Source organism: Rhopalosiphum padi, chromosome 4, assembly GCF_020882245.1.
Source record: "Rhopalosiphum padi isolate XX-2018 chromosome 4, ASM2088224v1, whole genome shotgun sequence".
Taxonomy (NCBI): Eukaryota; Metazoa; Arthropoda; class Insecta; order Hemiptera; family Aphididae; genus Rhopalosiphum; species Rhopalosiphum padi.
This window is the reverse complement of record NC_083600.1, coordinates 8,861,487-8,881,183: the sequence shown is the minus strand read 5'-3', so window position 1 is coordinate 8,881,183 and position 19,697 is coordinate 8,861,487. Positions and strand designations below refer to the sequence as shown.

Below are 19,697 nucleotides of genomic sequence, written 5' to 3'. Positions count from 1 at the left end.
TTTTTTTGCTATTTAAAATTGAAATTTTGTTATTAAAAAAAAAATATTTTACTACTATTAAATAACATTAAACTCTTATTAACCATTGCTATAGTAATCCATAAATTATAAAACAAAATGGATTGGTTTTTGTATAAAATAATATATTTATTGGGTAGTGGCAAAGGGAGTTACAATTTTTGTCTGTTCCTTGGGCTTACTGAGTTTCTAAATAAACACTGGTGCTGGTATTTTTTTTTTTGTCATAATTCAATATAGCAAATGTTATGTACAATTTGGATTTAAAATTGTATCCTCATCTTATATACCTCAAAATGTTTTTGTTAAAAAAAAATGTATATATATATATACATAGCCAAGTCACATGCCTGTATTCAGTCAATAAATTCTTGATAAAAACAACACAAATTCAGCCCATTTTTATGTTTTAATGTCGTTTATAAAATCATAACATAATATCTAGTTTAATTTTAATATTAAGTTTTAACAGACACAATTGATAAATAAATTTACTGTTATTTTTAATATTTGACAAAAGAATTTATAATAATAGGTAGTTAATGTGGATGTTATACAATATATTAAATTGTATAATAAATAATTGAAAAGGTTAATGAGTAATTTTCCAAATGGCAATCATAACACTTTGTCAGTTTATTGTATTCATTATTATTGCAATACAATTATCGCATTATGAGTATTATAAAACCTTATGTTTTGCTTTAAACAAAATACCTACAACTAAAATTGTATATTGTCTATCAAAATATGATCTCTCATACTTAAATATCATTACTAGTATATATTCGATTTTGTTAATGCTAATGGTTACTAAATTCGGTTTCAAATATAATATTGTTTATAAAACAAAAATCTTTACTTAAAATCAATAGATACTAATGTGTGATGTAGGTTATGTTGATACAGTAATTTTAAAACTTACTACATCAATCATTCTGTTTGTTGAAGTTATGTTTATGTTAATTTATTACCTACAGATAACTAACTAGGTATATACAACAAAAATTAGTATTTTTATTTTTATTAAATTTTTTACGTCTAAAGTTATTAACTTCTCTAGTCTTGAATCTTGTTATAATTTTTTAGACATGTTAGTTTTACTCTTTAAATAGTAATCAAATGATTGTCCCAAGGTTTTATGCGATTATTTTATTAACCTGATAATCATTTTAAATTGTTATTAATTTTTTGAAATATTAAAGTATACATAATATTTATTTCATACTCACAATCGTAATTCATAAATAATAGTTATAGTAAATGGTCTTTAAAATTGTATACTTATATAATATAATATAGGCATAACCATAATCGGGGTAATGTAGGAGACACCAATTTTAATTTCTAGACAATAAGAAGAATATATTATAATATAAATTGTAATAGGTGAATTAAATATATTATAGAAAATAGTGGGTAGGTATGGGATGCTGAATAAGAGATGGATAAACAGAATAAAGTATAAACTAATTGAGAATGACACAAACAGTCATGAGTTAAGGAGAGGTGTAATACACGCTATGCCCCTATGGAGGTGTAGGTCCTAACTTCCTAAGATAAAGGTAAGGTGGTCATCATTCATCACATAGTCAGTAGCAAGAAAAAAGAAATAAATCGTGGTAATGCACAAAAAAATTATTAAATGTATTAAAATTATCTAAACCTAGAATGTATCTTGACCTTGATATGCTTCACATTCCATCACTAATTATGTATAAATTATACATTATAACTTAATATTTTGAACTACATAACTACCTATACGATTTTAATAATAGTTATGTAACTTTAGTTTGCTCAATAAGATTGACTATCGTTGTGACGTTTTCTATCTTAATTGATTAATTCTTGGTCTTCCCCATTCTACCGATCACAATATCTACATAGACTAATTGTCAATATTAATAATAAATAAATGATGTAGTATTATTTTTAGGTATTTATATTATAATATCTTCAGCCATCGGGGTCTATTGAATTTCATATAACAAAAGTGGTGGGGATTAATGGCTTATGATGATTGTTGGTCCTTACACAATCCGACGTTCGTCGATCTCATCTCATCATTTTTTTTCACACAATTTTGATCTCGTGTAATACAAGAAAGATAAAATAATATAAATGCTCCCACAAATATTATATTATTATAAAGTTATAAGTTAATAACATTATCTTAGTTCGTGCCTCTCGGCTTTCACTATGATAATGTAAATTTATTTTGTCACGCCTCCCGCCAAGGCAAATTTATAAAATTGTATCTTGTATCAATTTATTTATTATTCCACCTGCCACCATGTATCATATATTATTATGCTAAGAGGAATTATAATACTATATAACCCAATGGCTATAAATTATGAAGTTTTTTTTAAATTTTCTACAAAGAATATATTGAAACAAATGCACTTTACCACCGAGAAAATTTTTATTTTTGAAACACGTATATTAATTATTTAAGAACAAATGTGTATTCAGAATTAGTCGGTACTCGGTTGGACTTAGTTTTGAAGTTGATAATTTTATTCTTTTTATATGCACAAAATAATATGATAACCTAGTATGAGACGAAATCACTTACTTCGCCTGCTGGCTCCGGCTCCGGTCGCCAAACTTACGGTCCTATTACCAAAATTATTTTATTTTCATATCTATGGATTAAACATTCATTAGCCAGACGTTCATTGTTGAAGAACTTAGCATACTAAGTCGACAAACTATGGTTGATGATTCGTCTAATTTTTGTCGAGATTCGAGAGATCATTTTTAATAAACTAAAATTGGAAGCGAATTCTTTATGGTTAAAATTACCACAGTGGTCATCATCATGTATACACATTACACGATAAACATCTATAGATGGAAAGTGGGTATTTTGAGGCATTGAGCAGGGCACTGATCAACGTTTTTTTAGTAACCGTTGAAAAAAATGGATAAGGAAATTTTATTTAATATTACTAAAGATTCAAGATCGAAGTCTACCAAATATAATCATTTTCGATTGTTGGAAAGTAGGTAGGTATGTATTTTAAAAATAACTATAAACAAAAAATTAATACATTAGGTCAGCGTTTCTCAAAGTGTGGGTCGCGGCCCACTGGTGGGTCGTCAGTCAATTTTTAGTGGGTCGTAAACAATTTTTTGAATTATGATGTCAATGCTGTTATTAACCATAACAGAAAACAAGCACATATTTCGCATACACCTCATTATTAAAAGTACATTTATAAAAATAAATTGGTTATAAACCTATAAAATACTAAATATATATTAGAAATTTATATATATTTATATAATACAAATTTTGTTTTTTATAACTACTTTTTGAAAAGTCAAACCATGTGGGTCGCGAAAGATTTTTCAGGGTAAATTTGGGCCGCGGTACTAAAAAGATTGAGAACCACTGCATTAGGTACTGTCTTGAGGTATTTATTTTATCAATATTTATGTATGATTGTTTAAATGACGAAGGTTATAAGCACTTAAAAGTCAACCACAGCATCAAATTTAAAGATCCAGATACAAATACGACCCAGGGACTATACGAGGTGTGGCAATTAAATAACGAGAATTTGTGTCTAACTTTTATACCATTAACGCTGATACCTTGAAAATTTGTTGACTTAAAGTTCACGATATTATACAACAAGTCTGCCAAGTTTGAAAGTGATCGGTGTTAGGTTTTGTGCTGTGCGATTTTTGAAAGTTAGTAGTGTAGTGTCGTGACGTAAAAAAATGCGTGACGTGAAAAACCGGGCAACGAATCGTCATCAAGTTTCTGGTGAAAAACCAGACGAAATTGTTCGTAAATTGCAACGTGTGTTCGGTAATAATTGCTTATAAAAACCATGTGTGTATTAATGAGCATCGCGTTTCGCATCAGGTCGAGAATCAACACAAGATGATGCAAGGTCATGTGTCCCTAAAATCGTGCACACTGGGCAAAACGTCGAACGTTTAAGTGTGTTGGTGCGGACAAATCGACGTCTTACAATCCGAATGATGTCTAATGAACGTTCTTAAGCGATTGTATCATAGAATGTCTCGTGTGAGGCCGGAATTAGCCAAAAATGGTTGGGTCCTTCACCATGACAATGCGCCTGCACACACATCATTAAAAGTTCAACAGTTTTTGACCAGTAGGAACATAAAAACGCTCCCCCACCCACCGTATAGCCCTGATCTGGCTTCATTGGACTTCTGGCTATTTCTAAAGTTAAAGGAACCAATCAAAGGACATCGCTATGAGAATTTGGAGGATATTCAACGTGCTGTAACGGCGGTGTTGAAGAGTTTAACTTCTGGAGACTTCCAGGAGTGCTTCCAGAAATGGGAAAAACTCTGGATCAAGTGAATTAGACTCGGAGGAGATTACTGTGAAGCATGGGTGCATAAATCATTGTAAATACTAAATAAATATTTTAAAATTAAAAATTCTCGTTATTTAATTGCCACACCTCGTATATGGCGATGACATGCGAAATATTCATTGTCCCAATATCATAAATAATCAATATTTTCGGATCTTTCTAAAACCATATTACTTATTAGTCGTTAATCTCGATCCCTTTACTGAGTTTTTAAGAACTATATGTGTCAGGTAGTCTTTATAACCCTTTTTTTCCGTAAAAAAAAAAGGAACGGGTGGGAACTGTTTACCACAATACTGCCACTCGGTCCCGTATCGTTTATTCACCAACAATTAAAAGTCTTTATAACCCTGGAATTAATAATAAGGTCGCAGCCTTTTGTATGATAGTGACGATAATAAGGATGAATTTAGGTGAGAAAAATTCATACAGATTATATTATTTAATAGATATTAATTAACTGATTATATTAAAATTATTCATGTGTTCTAATAATATTTGTAAATCCAAAATTACAGAATTAATTTCTGACGTGCCCCGTGCGTGACCAACGCGAGTAACAATCTTTTATTTATTAAAAAATGTTTGGGATAATAAAAAGGTCATTTGATGAATTAATGAATTAGGGTGGCCTTTTAGACTTTGGGTAAAAATCTAGGTGTACAAATAATTAAAGTAAAAAAGTAATTATTAAGACGTCATTTAACCATAACTTCGAAACTAAATTAGACTGACAAATTACTCTGATTGCACCATTGTTCCAACTCATTATCTAATATACGCTTTAAGTAAAAAATCGAAAAATTTGCATGTGGTGGTAAACTGGAAAAGTGCATTTTAGCCTTACTTTATTATATACAGTCATGATTAATAACTAAATTACAGAATAAATTTAAAAAAAAAATTCATTTTTTCTGTAATTAAATTTTAATCAAAAACGAAATAAATTTGAATTTTTTACAACTATCAAAAAAAAATTGATTACTAACTTCAACTAAAGAGTTTATGACGTTCGTGCCTTAGGGTGCCTCTAGAGTTCTAGACAGAGTAATAAGAATTCTTATTATTTTGTGTTCCCAGACAATGCGAAAATTTTATACCTCTGTTCTTAACATCTTAACACGTTTACACAGACTTTTACAGAGCATTATTATTTATTAGTTATTACTATTTATAATATTATATCTACTATTAATGTCTAAGTTTGTGTATAGTGTGTATCAACTATCAGGCACGTATACAAAAAAGAAATTTCGGGGGGCTTACAAAATTTAGCAATACTAATTGTGCCGCAACATAATAAAACAATCCTTGTTACTTGAAAATATTCCTGGGGGGGGGTTGAGCCCATAGACTTATGTCTATGGTTGAGCCCCAATTTCAACAACACCACTGTATACGTGCCTGGTGTATATTTTTATTCTTTAGTATTGTTCTGTGGTATTAACTATATTATTGGTATATAATATCACGTTTAAAATCTACAACCGTGGTATATATTATCATTTAACATTTTTGGAGCTTAGATAATATATTATCAGTTATCATTAATCACGATTTCAGCATATAGAGCACGGTCTTATATTATATTCTGTGGTATTGACACCATAGACATAATATTATGATGTCCTCGTTCAACTATAAAATAAATATATAATATAATATAGCTAGTTCAATTTATATCCTATGTCCTTATGGTAATATCTGTGATTATACACATTCATAATATGTGGAGTAATGTCTTAACTTTATGTTTCAGCATCCGCCAATTGATGATAAGATATTAAGATGTATTATCTGAACTACTTTCGTAGTTTCGTGCAATAAAAAACAAAAATCCAATATTTTAATAGAGAATTTTTATTTAGAGTTTTTAAGAAGTGTTAATGTATTTATAATACATAATTATATCGAGTACGGCCGTAGATAACTATATAACAATGAAATACAATTATTTATTTTAGATTAATCTTTGACCGATCGTGTAACGTTCATCGTTTTTATTCTTCTAATCGCATACATAGTAAAAAATAAAATAAATTTTTTTACATTCGGATATAATCTTATTAATAGATTTATTTGAAAAAATATTTTCTGTCTAAGAATATACCTATTCATTGTAATATCTCAGATAATTAACTCAGATAGGTACACCAATTCATATTTATTTTAATAATAGTTGTTACAAAACCTCAACATTTAAGAAAATGAGGCGATTTATGCATTTAATTAATGTAGTACCAATGTTGCTAAAGTAAGTAACAATACACACACATTTAAAAAAAAACCAATTGATATCAATTTTATTTTATAAGATTTTAAAAATTACAATTTTAATATACCAGCTTTATCTATATTTTATAATTTTTTATTTACTCATTCTAAGAAATATAAAATTATACTTTATAGTTTATAGCATAAGCATTATGTTTTAAGATAATAGTTATGTAAAATATAATTTTATTAAACTAATGATTTATGGATATTGAATTAATAGAAAAATCATTTAATTAAAAAAATATGTGACAAATTCAATGAGTAGCTATTTTCTATGGTAGTAATAATGTTTTAGTCATTTTACAATTACTTTTTCACTGTTCAATATATTTTAATAAATTTTTGGTCACATTCAAGAATTATTGCCAAACAATTTTATAATAAAAAATAATAAACTCGGTATAGTCTAAAATGTATTAATTAACTATTTAAAATAGTTTTTCAATGTTTTAATTTTTTGGTATTTTCCTTGCTTAAGTTTACAAGTTTTCTTATAAATACATTATTAAAATATAGAAACTTTTTAATTTTTTATGAATTAGTACGGAAATATAGGTTATTTGACTGAAAAATGAGATATTTCTCCATCGTGCTTTAGATAACATTTTATTTTTACAGTAGTCTCACTAATTCAGACTATATCAAATTTCATCTTGGTCCATTAAAAATATTTAAATTGGTTTTTTTATAAATTTTATTTTTTTAATCTCATTACTATATCGATAGTGTAATTTTTAACTTATAAATTGATTTAGTATAATAAAACAACATTGTATAAATTTTTTAATTATTTTTTATTAATTTTAATATAAATAATTAAATGTCCTGATGAATTAAATTTAAATTAGAAGGTTACTGCACTTATTGAAATCATAAATAGTTAATAGTTCATTACTAGATATAATATTTAGAGTTACTCGTGGTTTTAAACTGTTTATATTACTATATTATTAAATTTATTTTGTGTGCTAATGATATATTTTATGTTTAGTGCCCAAAAATCAATTGCAACTAGTTCCAAACTGTTTCCTAAAATAAAACAGCAAACTTTTTTTATACCAACTCGTACTATGTTTATACAAACTCAAGATACACCTAATCCAAATAGTGTCAAATTTTTACCTGGTGTTCAGGTGAGCCGTGAGCATATCTGTTTCCTATTATTAAAATAATATGTTAGATGGTATGAAATAAAAATGTTTTTGTTAATACAGGTATTAGAAAAAGGTCATACAATGGATTTTCCTAGTGCTACAGCAGCATACTGCAGTCCCTTAGCTAAAGTTTTATTTCGCGTTGAAGGGGTAAAAAGTGTCTTTTTTGGTTCAGATTATATTACTTTAACAAAAGCCGATGATGATATAGAATGGATGGTTCTTAAACCTGAAATATATGCTACCATTATGGATTTTTTTGCAAGTGGCTTGCCTATATTAACTGATGTTAAACCAACTAGTGATACTCGTAAGTTAATTTATGATTTGAATATAATTTATTAATATCCTCATTAATTTTATACAAATGTTTTTTTCTAAGAAATTCATGAAGATGATAATGAAACTGTTATGATGATTAAAGAACTTCTTGATAGCAGAATTAGACCTACTGTTCAAGAAGATGGCGGTGATATTCTTTTTATAGTAAAAATTTTCTTTATTAAGATTACTAATACAAAGCTATGTAATTTTTCATTAATGAACTTTTTTTTTGTGCCCGTGTTCATGATAACATGTTTTAATCTTCAACTTTCAGCATGGTTTTTGATTGAAAATTTATTAAAATAATTTAGTTTATACTTGAAAAGGTCAAAATAAAAAATTCTGTATATTTTAAAAATAATTAGGTAAAACAATAATAGGGAAGAGTTTTGAATAAAATTTCTTTTAGCTCAAGTTTATTTTTTGCAGCAATATTTCGATTACGCTCTCTTTTTGATCTTTAAAATATAAAAATGTTTGTTACTTGTGTAAAATACATAATGTTCAAATAATCATAAAGGTTTCTTACAATTTATCTTTACTTTTAGATAGTTTAATGTTATTATAAAAGTCTTGCTCTTCTTTTAAATTATTGGAACCAAATTTATTTTCAATGTCATTCTCTGTCATAGTTATTGTTTGTAAAAAATCAGTATCTTTAAGCAAACTGATTTGATCTTCATTCATTTCATCTATTTCATCTAACAGCTCTTCTTTAATGCTGTGTTTTTTTATGTTAGATATAGTTTTTATGGAAACTTTATCAGAACAATTATTATTTGTTTTTGATGTCTTAGGAAACATAGCCAATGGTTTTTTACAGGCAACCATTTTTTGCACTTGGTTAGGTTTTAAATGTTTTACTTTTACTTTAGATTGACTGGCAACACTACTGGTAACTTAGAACAAAAATACAAATAAAACTGTAAATCAGTATTTAAAAATTTCAAATAAATTATACTATCAAATATTAAATTGGATAACTACTAAACCACAGAAGGTTATAAAATAGATACTTTTAATAATAAATATATTAAAGTTCCCACTTGCCCACATCTTATAGTTATAAGGACTTCAAATATTTAAAATCTCTATTTAATCTAAGTATGCACTTATATAATTAAAAAAAGAAAAAAGAAATTAAAGTAATGTACCTACCAATTTAATTTATGTATTTTAAATAAAAATATAATAAACAATAATATTTATAATAAACAATATGAACAATTTGATATTCTGCATGTTAATTAAATAAAAATTAAAAAAATTAATTTTTCTTTATCATTTATATTTATTGACACAACTACAATGAAGGGTATTGTTTATAATTTCGGTATTAAAATATTGGGATATGTCCTGTACATTTTTGAAACAATGTCTTCTACAATACATAAGCACATTGGGATATAGATTTTAATATATCGACTCTTCTACATCAGATTATCCTGTGAATTCTGTTATATTGTATTATAAGCATGATGTATGAATTATTATTATAATTATAAATGCCTAATGTTAAATGTTAATTATTTTTTATGATCCATATTTTATAAGTTAACATATAGCATAATAAAATGCAGCATAATTACAATTTAATAAGTTTATCTATGTTTAATGTTTTGGTATGTTTTCAGGGATATGATGCAGGAATTGTCAAGTTAAAATTACAAGGATCTTGTACTAGTTGTCCAAGTTCAATAGTAACCTTAAAAAGCGGGGTTCAGAACATGCTTCAATTTTATATACCCGAGGTAAGTAAACCAAAAAAATTATTATAATTTATAAGTTTTTAAAACCTATTGGCTACTATGTCGTACCAATTTTAAATTAAGAAAATTATTAAATATTATATTATTCTATTTCTGTTATAAAAGTTGTAAATTGTAATTTTTTTATGCGAGACCAAATTTTATTCAAAATGTAATGAGGTTTATTGTATAAAATATTGTTTCAATATAAATATATATATATTTCTTTTTTATTTATACAATTTACAATAGCCGTTAAATTCTGTTAAAGATTTAAAAATCTTTAGCTTTCTTCATATTTCAATGACTAATAATTAGGTATGATAAAGATTGGCATTAAACTACCAAAACTTATTAAAATAACCAATCATTAATTTAAGTATGGACACATAAAAATATTAATTAATAAAAAAAATCAATCTTTTATATGAAAACCTCTCTATAACTTAAAATATGCATTTGTCTATCTTTTTAAGGTATTTTACTTTATATATTTATTAATAATAGTTGTTTTATTTTAGTAATACAGCTGAATTAAATTTTACCAAAAATAATGTCACTCAATAATAATAATAATAGTGCCTAGTACCTAAATTGATAAATATTCATTATTTATTATGTATTATTTAATATTTATAATACATTTTTATATTCATTTAACTTTTAAATCTCCAAAAATAATCTAATCAACAAAACAATCCTATACCTTGATAATATTTTAATATTTGAATTTGAGATTTGTAGAAAATAAATGTTAAATATTTAATTATGACATTCTTAATTTCTATAAAAAAACTTTTAAGGGATCATCTTGTATTCAATTTTGAAACATTTTTACTCATAATGCATTTTTATCCTTACTGCTAGATACCATCCTCAAAATTCTAAAGATAGAAACATTTTTCTATATTATAAAATGTCAATATGATATGTATATATATATATATATATATTATTAAATTGATTCTTCATTATTCAAAATCTAAAGTAATCACTTTTAAATTTTATGTTTGAAGTTTTAGTAACATTGCATACATTTTCTTTATACTACCTAGAATTTATAGCTAAATATAAAAAAAAATTAGCCAAAATAATTCCCAAACTTTACTTTCAACATCCATTAAAGAAATTTATTTTTACGAAATGTGTAGAGTTTTATTTTTTAATGTTTAAACAGCCATTATATTAGACTTTTAGTACTTATATGTTATTAAACATAATATAGTAGTAACAGTATCTATACAGAGCGATTCTTTTATCAAGCAACACCCATTAATTTACATGTTTTTATATTTTTTATCATATTTTGAAGCAAAATATTGTTTGGAGTATTTCAATACATAAAAATCAAAAATTTAGATAAGTAGTTTATGAGTTATAGTAGACCAGATTTTTATATTTTTACTGAGAGTATACAACTTCAATTAAATAAGCTTTCTCAACGATTAATTTTCCTATATACTGTTACACAAAATGTTTAGCACATAAAAAGCATATTTCAATATTAAAGAATATTTTGTGCAAAATATTATGTTATCGGAATATATTGCCATATTGGGGCTTAATTTAAATATTTTGTAAACAAATTTAAAAATTGTTTGACATAAATCTAAATTTTAAGTATGTAACTATATGCTACAATCACATGTATAAAGTATAATATTAAACAATAAACACCAGTATATAACCATACTGTAAATTAAATATGACTGAGGAATTTTTTTAAATATTGGGATTAATCTAACTGTTACTGTTATTTGGTTTTTCAGTATTTAATACATTTTTATTTATGAAAAATCAAAAAAAAGAATATTTATGCATAAAAAAGATTATTTTGATGAAATTATAAAGCAAAAAACATCTTATTTTTAAAAATTTAGGCGCATATCTCAAGTTATTATGTATTTAAAGTTTAGATGAGCAGAGTGGCAAAGTAAAGGGATACTACACAAAATGTTCTTACTTAAACTTTAACTCATAAACTAGTTGTTAAGTAATTCGATTTTCATTTTTAGAAATACCCCATAAAATATTCTATTTCTATATTCTATGAATTAAAAAATGTATGTTATAACTAAAAAAGCTTAAAAGTTTGTAACAATAAAATTATTGTTTTAATTTTAACTGGAAATTATTTTATAGTTTTTAGAATAACATTAATACCTTTTATAATAATGAGTGGTGTTTGATAAAAGAATCCTCCCAATATGATAGTATAATATTATAAATTATGATAAATAAAATTAATTTTATAATTTTAAATACATAAATGTTCCACCATCCATTATGTTTAATGCTTAGTAAATAAATAAAACTACAGATAATTGAAATATAATTCATAAAATATTTGTACTCTGCCAGGTTACAGTAGTCAGAAATATTTTATAAATAATAAAATATGCCTGTAAAAACTTATATAACTGTGTCAATGTAGTATTTATATTCTAGAATCAAGAAATTAAAAATAATAAATAAAAAAAACAGTAAGAACAAATGATGATTTCATATATTTCATTCATGATTTCAACAGAATTAATAAAATGGTATTTGGTGAGATCAGGTAGCATACAATTTATAACCATGTTTAGTTAGTGCAATAAAATTAGTATCACAATGTAAAATAAATAATAATAATAATAATAATATATATTTATTGTATTGAAGGTGATAGCGGTCGAACAAGTTGAAGATGAAATTGAAATACGAACAAAAGTCGAATTTGAAAAATTTGAAAAGAAGTTGGAAGAGAGCGAGGAAAAAGAAAAATAATAACCAAGTTTAATCTTAGATATTTATTAATAAACATTTTCATAGTTTTCTTTAAATGTTATCTATCAAGAACTACATTATCAAAATATCTAAAGTGCAGTGGTTTCCATAATATATTTTTAACTAATCAATAAATGTTTTATTATTATAATATTATACATATTATATATATTTGGTAAAATGTTTTATTTAAATAATTTAATAATAGTTAATAATAGTTGTAGTAATAAATGTTTAAGACAATAAAATTAAGCACTATAGAAACGTCTTGCTACTAATATACTAATGAGTGCAATAATTAAATATATAAGGTACATTCCGATATCTGAGCATAATGCGTCTTTAAAAAAGTTGGGTGAAATATTATTTACTACTGGTTCTTCATTGATTGCTTCTACTTCCTGTTTTTGTTGGTCAGAAGTTTTGGACACTTTTTCTGTATCTTCTCCCTAATGATTAATAGACATAATATATTGTGATTTACAGTAAACCTTCATTATTTCAAAATAAAAATGTTTTTTTAATTACTTTAAATGTAACACTATTGATGAGTTCACTTTCTTCTTTTGTCAATGGTTTTGCTTTATTATTAGCTAATAAATTAGATATTTTACCACAGCAGTCACAAATCCAATTCTGAGACCTAATTTAAAAATAATATGAATATTAATAAGTATTTTATGATAGAGTTTTCTTTTAAATAAAATAGGTTACTTTTTAGCGAGGCTTAATCTTTCTTCGGGCGTATATTCAAGAGCTCCCAATGAACCTCGGCCATTAGTTGGCATAAATGCAATCAATGCTAATAAAGCTGTTCTAATTGACCAAGACGGTTGCCAAGTTTCTGGATGATGGCTGGAAATGCTTAAGCATATTTTTTTGTTTGTTTCCCAACGACCATTTGGCTACATGATTAATAATATTATGTACAAATACGGTTAAATTATATTAAATATTACGCACAGTTAATAATATTATGTTAGGTGGCTTCATCGGATATTCAGTTGGTAATAATATACGACCATGATAAATACCACCATCAAACTCTGATGCCTGTGGACCACGCATAGTAAAGTGCCATTCGAATAAATTATCTTCTAATGGGTGTGCACTATATTCATCTGTTGGCTCTGATAACTCTTTTGCTTCTCTCATCAAACGTTTCACGGCTATAATAAAAAAAAATTAAAAAATTAAAAACATTTCAAGTATTAATAAATATTAATAATTAAATACTAAATCTATAATAATATAAACTACAATTTTATATTAAACATAGTTGTTACATGGTAAATATATAAAAAAATGTGGTTGATGATCAAAAATATAAATGTAGTTAAGGAGAAAGATGCAGACCATCTATGTATCTGCTTATTAGTACTAATTAGATATAGAATATAAAAAGGAATATGGTATGACTAATATAGTAATAATGATCATTAACATAGAAATACAAATTGCTGAAAATGAATATTATGTACAGACAGGCACAAAATGGACCAGTTTTTGTACCTATTCAATTAAACTTAATAATACAATATTAATTTTAGTTTTAGTGAATCACCACCTTATTTATTTCAAAATAATTTAGAATACAAAAAAGGATATCAAATAGTAACTAAGTTAAAAATTGTAAATAATACTGTGGAACGAGCTGTCAAATTAATTGAAGATTTTAATCGCATAGGTACAAAAAACGAAGAACAAAAACAGAATACGCTTTAAGTTGTCACACAGTACCGGAAAAATTTTTCTAATAGTAATAAAATCACTGTAATGGAATAATTATTTTTTAACATGTTTTAAAATAAATATTAAAAACATTATTTTTTTCAATTTAATTAAATCACCTTATACAATTATACAAAGTAAATTATATGGAGCGTTTTAAATAAAATATTAAAATCTAAAAAATTAATAATAATGCTATTCTGAAGAAATACATGATTCTGAACTTATAGGCGTGCATAGGGAGGGGGTTGCCGGGTATGCCATGGCATCCTCTGTGGGTCTGCGGAGCCAGCTTGTTTTTTGTTTTTTACTTTTTAATTAGGAGTTTATAAACGTTTTTATTTATAAAAAAACTTTAGACAGAAGATTAGAACTATAATAAAGTATTACATAAATTAATTTCATACTAATATTAGTAATAAAATGCAAAGTTAAAATTATATTTTTACTTATATTGACTATTATTTTGAAAACTTTGTAGTTATGAAATACATGTTTTAAAAAAAAACTGATTTATGTTTTTTTGAAGGGAGATAAAAATTGAGTTATTTTTAAATATATTGGCATCCCCTGCGAAAAAAGTCTGCGCATGCCTATGAATCAATCGACATGACATTTTGTACAATTTATTGTTATACATATTGGAACTAATTTAGGGGGATCGACTGAAAAATAAGGATTACCCTAGTGACTATTAAAACCCATTAACCATTTAAAATATTATTGTTCCTTTTTTAAGCATCAGATATTTTTATTCCAATATACTTCAAATTGGACCATTTTGGTTACTAAATCATGACCGTATGAAAATCATCATAGATAGCATACAATTAAATAGAGGGTGTGGCATATTCTTAATGTCAAAACATGACAAAAAAAGTATCCCAAATTATATAACCACACTCAGAAATCAAAAATGCAGATTACAGGTGATATATGCAATAATTGTAATTTTGACAATAAAAAGAATATTTCTGAAATCAAATCAGTAAAAACTGTATTTTTTCAAAATGAAAGGGAAATTTAAAATACCCAAATCTAGGTAAACATATTGTCAAATATTCACAAAAACATTTAATACATAATCGATTATTTTCCTACAATGAAAATTGGATATTATTGTATTAATATTTATATTTGTTTAATTATATATTATATAAATAGTTTTTAAGAAATAATAGTTTAATGAAAACAATATTAAGATGCAAGCAATGGGTTTTATTTATTTTTTAATTATGACTTGCCACTTGAAACAAGTTACTTGCTTACCTGTACTTTTACTGTTATATTGAGGCTCCATGTTAACAAATAATTAAATAGGTAGGTATGTCACTGGTAATTAATTATTTCACTTACAGTTCAGTTTAAGTCAATTACAAAGTAATAAAGAATTACGCGCAAAATATTAGTTACGTGTTATTTCCAAATATTAGTATTAATTTATCGTGATATTGAGTATCTGTGTTTATTTTATTAAATAATATTTATTCCCTTACTTCTCTTTACTCATAGATATATACCTTTACTTATCTCATATGTTTTATGTGATGGATCAGTTCTTCCCCTAAATTTAGCCAAAAATGATAAGGAATTGGTAAATATAATATTTATTTTTTATTTTACTGGTAAAATATTAGTTGAGTAATCTGTGAGTGAAATTACAAAGTATTAGTGGATTAATTGCAATTTATAGAAGTAGTAGTCACAACTGGGAATTTTTTTTTTTTGATCTGTAGAATACTTCTATCCCAAACATTCAGTAATATTAAATATGTATTTGAACCTTAGTTCATATACATTTTAAAATGACAAATTAATAATTCTATTATGTCTATTGTCGATGTTTTAAATGCATGAGTAGGTACAATAATGATTTGTTTCTATTAAAATTATAGACCTTATAACTGTTGAAATTCTGATCTGTATAACTGTATTAAGGTCTATGATATTGTTCTGTGCTATGATCACGATTTAAGATAGTTATCTATCTCGATGGCTCTACATAACCAGTGTCTGATAATAAATAACTATTATACCTTATTAGTTATTACCGCGATTAAAGATATCTTTACCTAACCAAGATCTGAAGACTGATGACTGGGAAAAGAACTGGTTTTAAAATTGATAGAAATATATTGTCAGCAATCTATAAAAACATTAAAAACGTAAAACAAATTACTATTAACAAGTCTGATGAATTTTCCATATTATTGTTTAGCATCAAAAACCACAAAACCTGGCACCTGTTAAAAATATTAAATCACAAAATAGATAACACTGATAATCATGAATCAAGAACTAATAAGATTTAATAATATGTTGTATAGTTGTATTATTTGTTATTGTTTTGTCTAGTCAACTGCTTATAATTTACAATCATTACAATTTTTAATTTATTTTTATTTTTATTTCTTATGTCAAATATAGATGGTTATGTTTCTATCATAGTTATAGATATTTTCATACTGGTTTCTGTTAAACAATTTTGGGTTAATTTTTAAATTTAAATTATAATCAACAAGTAACAATTTTAAAAATAATTTATAGATATATGTAATTATTTTATTATATATGTAATACCTATAATTTACAGAATATTTTAACTTTTTGTTAAAACAATATCGTTTAATTATACTTATTCAATATCAAGATAAAATTTTTATTAATTATAATAATTAACTTGAATTTTTTTATGAATAGTCATTGCTTAAATGTAATTAAGCCATGTGAATATTTATTAATTTATGTTTTCTAAAGTTAATGAGGAAAGTAAAACAAGCAATAATATGATTGATATTCACATAATTAATAACAAAGGGTTTATTTGGAATGCAGATGGTAAGAAAGTTTAATTATTTATAAATTTAAGATTTCTAATTTGTAATAATTTAGATTGAGTAGCACGATAGTGCAATGTTAGTTTTAATTTTAGTCAATTATTTTTGTGTTATTTGTTTAACAATGAACATATTATATCAAAAATAGTTGGTATGTCTTTTTTTTTAAAGATATGGATGTTAACAAAAATCTATAAACTATCCATATTAAATAATAATAATAAATAAATTAATATTAATTAATAATTAAATCAAATTTATTAGTTATTTTTTAACTTAAAAAATCTAGATTTGTATCAAAAAATATTTTGTTATAATTAGATTAGTATGAATTTAAATAGTTCTTAGTCAATTGGCACACCTTTGTTGGACAAAATATTTCTAAAGCATATTTCTTTTATATTCTAACTTAATGTGTCAGTATTATATAATTAGATTAATTACATATTAATGATATTTTTAAAATATATTTGGATTTCTTATAATTTATTTTTTTATTTTTTTAACAATCTTAAAACAAATTTGAACATTCACATATTAATATTTAACATAAAAATTGAATAAATTGTATATTCACAATAACTCTATGTTGAAAGAAGATAAAAATTTGCTTCGAGATATTTAACTCAAATTTATATTTCTAGGGAAATAAAAAAAAATCCGAGTTGTCAAGTATTTTGGGTTATTGAGGTTCGAGTTATCACAACTTGACTGTATATTAATTTTGTATATTATATAATTAATTATGCTTTTTTAGTTAAAAAAAAATGGAAAAAGTTATTTGTAAGATCTAAAATAAACATATCTTAATACTTAAGATAATGAATACATGATTTCTCAAAAGTTTATCTCAATGGAATTAAGTTAAAAAAAATTACCATAAAGCTATGTCAAATAAATTATGTGTGAGAATTGTTTATATTCTGACGGAAATTATCAATTATCCATAAAAATCAACATATAGCAATTGATCTAGAATCCATTTAAATACATGATAAAAAAAGCAGCTAGCTTGAACTTTTTAATAAAACTTCTAAGTATAAAATTAATTCTCCTACAGTCTATAACACTTTAGAGTTATTCCCTCGTTCTATTTTTGTTTTTGTCTGGTTTTGGTTCGTATAATTATAAATAAATAATATCAAATGCATATTTTAAGATTTTTAAGTACATTTAAATCCTGACTCTAATTATTACATACTTATCTTATATGTATTTTTTATTAATAATTGATATAAGTATTTATTTTATAGATTGGTACATTTTACGGACAACCCATCGCATGTTGGGAAGTTTGATTGGAACTTTACCTTCTACACCACGTCAAGAAGATCAGAATGGCCTTCCTTGCCTTTTATTGAATGAAGAAGTTCGATTATTGGTTGAAAACTGTATATGCCGAACCGTCAAGTATCCATCGTTTACATCTTTACATGTTAAAGAAACAGCTAAAATCAATCCATCTGATACATTACCTAATATCATAATACATCTTGGTTAGATTACTCTAAATATATTATTTATCTTTTATTTGTCCTCCAGTAATTATAATATATAATTACTAAATTTTTTATAGATGAAATATGTTCAAACATAATTGAAGTTCCATTACCTGAATTCATTAACAATTTGGAAAGGATCAGATATAAAGTTTTTAAGGATCTGTGGTCAAAAGGCTTTTATTTAACTTGTGGTATGAAGTTTGGAGGTGACTTTTTAGTGTATGAAGGTTAGATAAACAAACTGTAATATTTTTAAAACAAATTTTATTTTATTTTATTTTATTTTATTTTAGGTGATCCTTTGGCGTATCATGCTAAATATATAGTTAACTGTAGAGATTTGGACAAACAAATAATGGTTTCGCGCAGTAGAGTTAGTTCAATTACTAATAAAAGAATGGTGTTAGCCAAAGATGATGGAAACTCTATAAAGTATTTAATTTATCATTTAGATGATAAATCTCAGAATAATAATAAAATTAATTACACTTTTTAGTATATTTATAAATAAAATAATGTGTATAATGTACATGGAATAAAAATGTATAATAATTATAATATTTAAGTTTTTGTATTTTATTCAACATCTTAGAATATTTTAAAACTTTTATTTTTTTGTAGTATAATTAATGTGAGTTATAGCATTTTTCAACTACTTATCCTGTTAAAAACACACATACTGAAAAAATAACATCGCTAAACTCAGAATGGATAAAATATAGAAATGGTATTATTAATAAAAAAAAAAAATAGTCACTCGGTCTGATGCATAGTAGGTGACGAGTACACCTTATTATTAAGTAAATCACTATAATGAATATATAATATGTAAATCGTTGTACCAGAGACAAAAAAATGCTATTAGTTATTTATTTTACCATTAATATAGCACTATAGCAGGTTAAATTAATTTTTGCTGAAAATATTACATTTAATAATAATAATAGTATATATTCATTACATAATA

General features: G+C 24.8%; 3 protein-coding genes across 5 annotated transcripts; 2 read left to right on the top strand and 1 right to left on the bottom strand.

The window, feature by feature from the left end:
• Window positions 1–5,374: 5,374 nt before the first annotated feature.
• On the top strand, window positions 5,375–12,811 carry LOC132928302 (NFU1 iron-sulfur cluster scaffold homolog, mitochondrial-like). 2 transcript variants are annotated; one of them, XR_009662012.1, is made up of 8 exons: window positions 5,375–6,085; window positions 6,148–6,642; window positions 7,657–7,798; window positions 7,880–8,129; window positions 8,202–8,305; window positions 9,778–9,894; window positions 12,340–12,451; window positions 12,556–12,811. XR_009662012.1 is itself a non-coding variant. In XM_060992875.1 (7 exons), exons 2-7 carry the CDS (start codon window positions 6,596–6,598, stop codon window positions 12,658–12,660), a joined length of 765 nt encoding a protein of 254 aa, XP_060848858.1. In that variant the 5' UTR covers window positions 5,389–6,085; window positions 6,148–6,595; the 3' UTR covers window positions 12,661–12,811. The 2 variants fall into 2 exon arrangements, 1 of the variants encoding a protein (XP_060848858.1); XM_060992875.1 differs by lacking the exon at window positions 12,340–12,451 and having other exon boundaries at window positions 5,389–6,085.
• On the bottom strand, window positions 12,669–15,882 carry LOC132928303 (ubiquitin-conjugating enzyme E2 J1-like). The gene is made up of 5 exons (XM_060992876.1): window positions 15,661–15,882; window positions 13,624–13,829; window positions 13,375–13,565; window positions 13,189–13,303; window positions 12,669–13,109 (listed from the first exon to the last, which is right to left on the bottom strand). Exons 1-5 carry the CDS (start codon window positions 15,689–15,691, stop codon window positions 12,909–12,911), a joined length of 744 nt encoding a protein of 247 aa, XP_060848859.1. The 5' UTR covers window positions 15,692–15,882; the 3' UTR covers window positions 12,669–12,908.
• A 24-nt stretch (window positions 15,883–15,906) lies between these two features.
• LOC132928304 (tRNA-splicing endonuclease subunit Sen34) lies at window positions 15,907–19,295 on the top strand. Of its 2 annotated transcripts, none has more exons than XM_060992878.1 (4): window positions 15,907–15,985; window positions 18,482–18,724; window positions 18,805–18,957; window positions 19,024–19,295. In XM_060992878.1, exons 2-4 carry the CDS (start codon window positions 18,511–18,513, stop codon window positions 19,224–19,226), a joined length of 570 nt encoding a protein of 189 aa, XP_060848861.1. In that variant the 5' UTR covers window positions 15,907–15,985; window positions 18,482–18,510; the 3' UTR covers window positions 19,227–19,295. The 2 variants fall into 2 exon arrangements, with proteins under 2 accessions (XP_060848861.1, XP_060848860.1); XM_060992877.1 differs by lacking the exon at window positions 15,907–15,985 and adding an exon at window positions 16,430–17,229.
• Window positions 19,296–19,697: the final 402 nt, after the last annotated feature.

Excerpts from the sequence above, each read along its gene's own strand:
- LOC132928302 (XM_060992875.1), top strand. The coding sequence starts at position 6,596 with ATGAGGCGATTTATGCATTTAATTAATGTAGTACCAATGTTGCTAAA. Across the intron at positions 7,799-7,879 it reads AATTTTTACCTGGTGTTCAG|GTATTAGAAAAAGGTCATAC; the intron begins GTGAGCCGTGAG and ends TTGTTAATACAG. Across the intron at positions 8,306-9,777 it reads GCGGTGATATTCTTTTTATA|GGATATGATGCAGGAATTGT; the intron begins GTAAAAATTTTC and ends GTATGTTTTCAG.
- LOC132928304 (XM_060992877.1), top strand. The coding sequence starts at position 17,136 with ATGTTTTCTAAAGTTAATGAGGAAAGTAAAACAAGCAATAATATGATT. Across the intron at positions 17,230-18,481 it reads GTTTATTTGGAATGCAGATG|ATTGGTACATTTTACGGACA; the intron begins GTAAGAAAGTTT and ends TTTATTTTATAG. Across the intron at positions 18,958-19,023 it reads TGACTTTTTAGTGTATGAAG|GTGATCCTTTGGCGTATCAT; the intron begins GTTAGATAAACA and ends ATTTTATTTTAG.
- LOC132928303 (XM_060992876.1), bottom strand. The coding sequence starts at position 15,691 with ATGGAGCCTCAATATAACAGTAAAAGTACAG. Across the intron at positions 13,830-15,660 it reads ATATAACAGTAAAAGTACAG|CCGTGAAACGTTTGATGAGA; the intron begins GTAAGCAAGTAA and ends TTTTTATTATAG. Across the intron at positions 13,566-13,623 it reads CTAACATAATATTATTAACT|CCAAATGGTCGTTGGGAAAC; the intron begins GTGCGTAATATT and ends TTAATCATGTAG.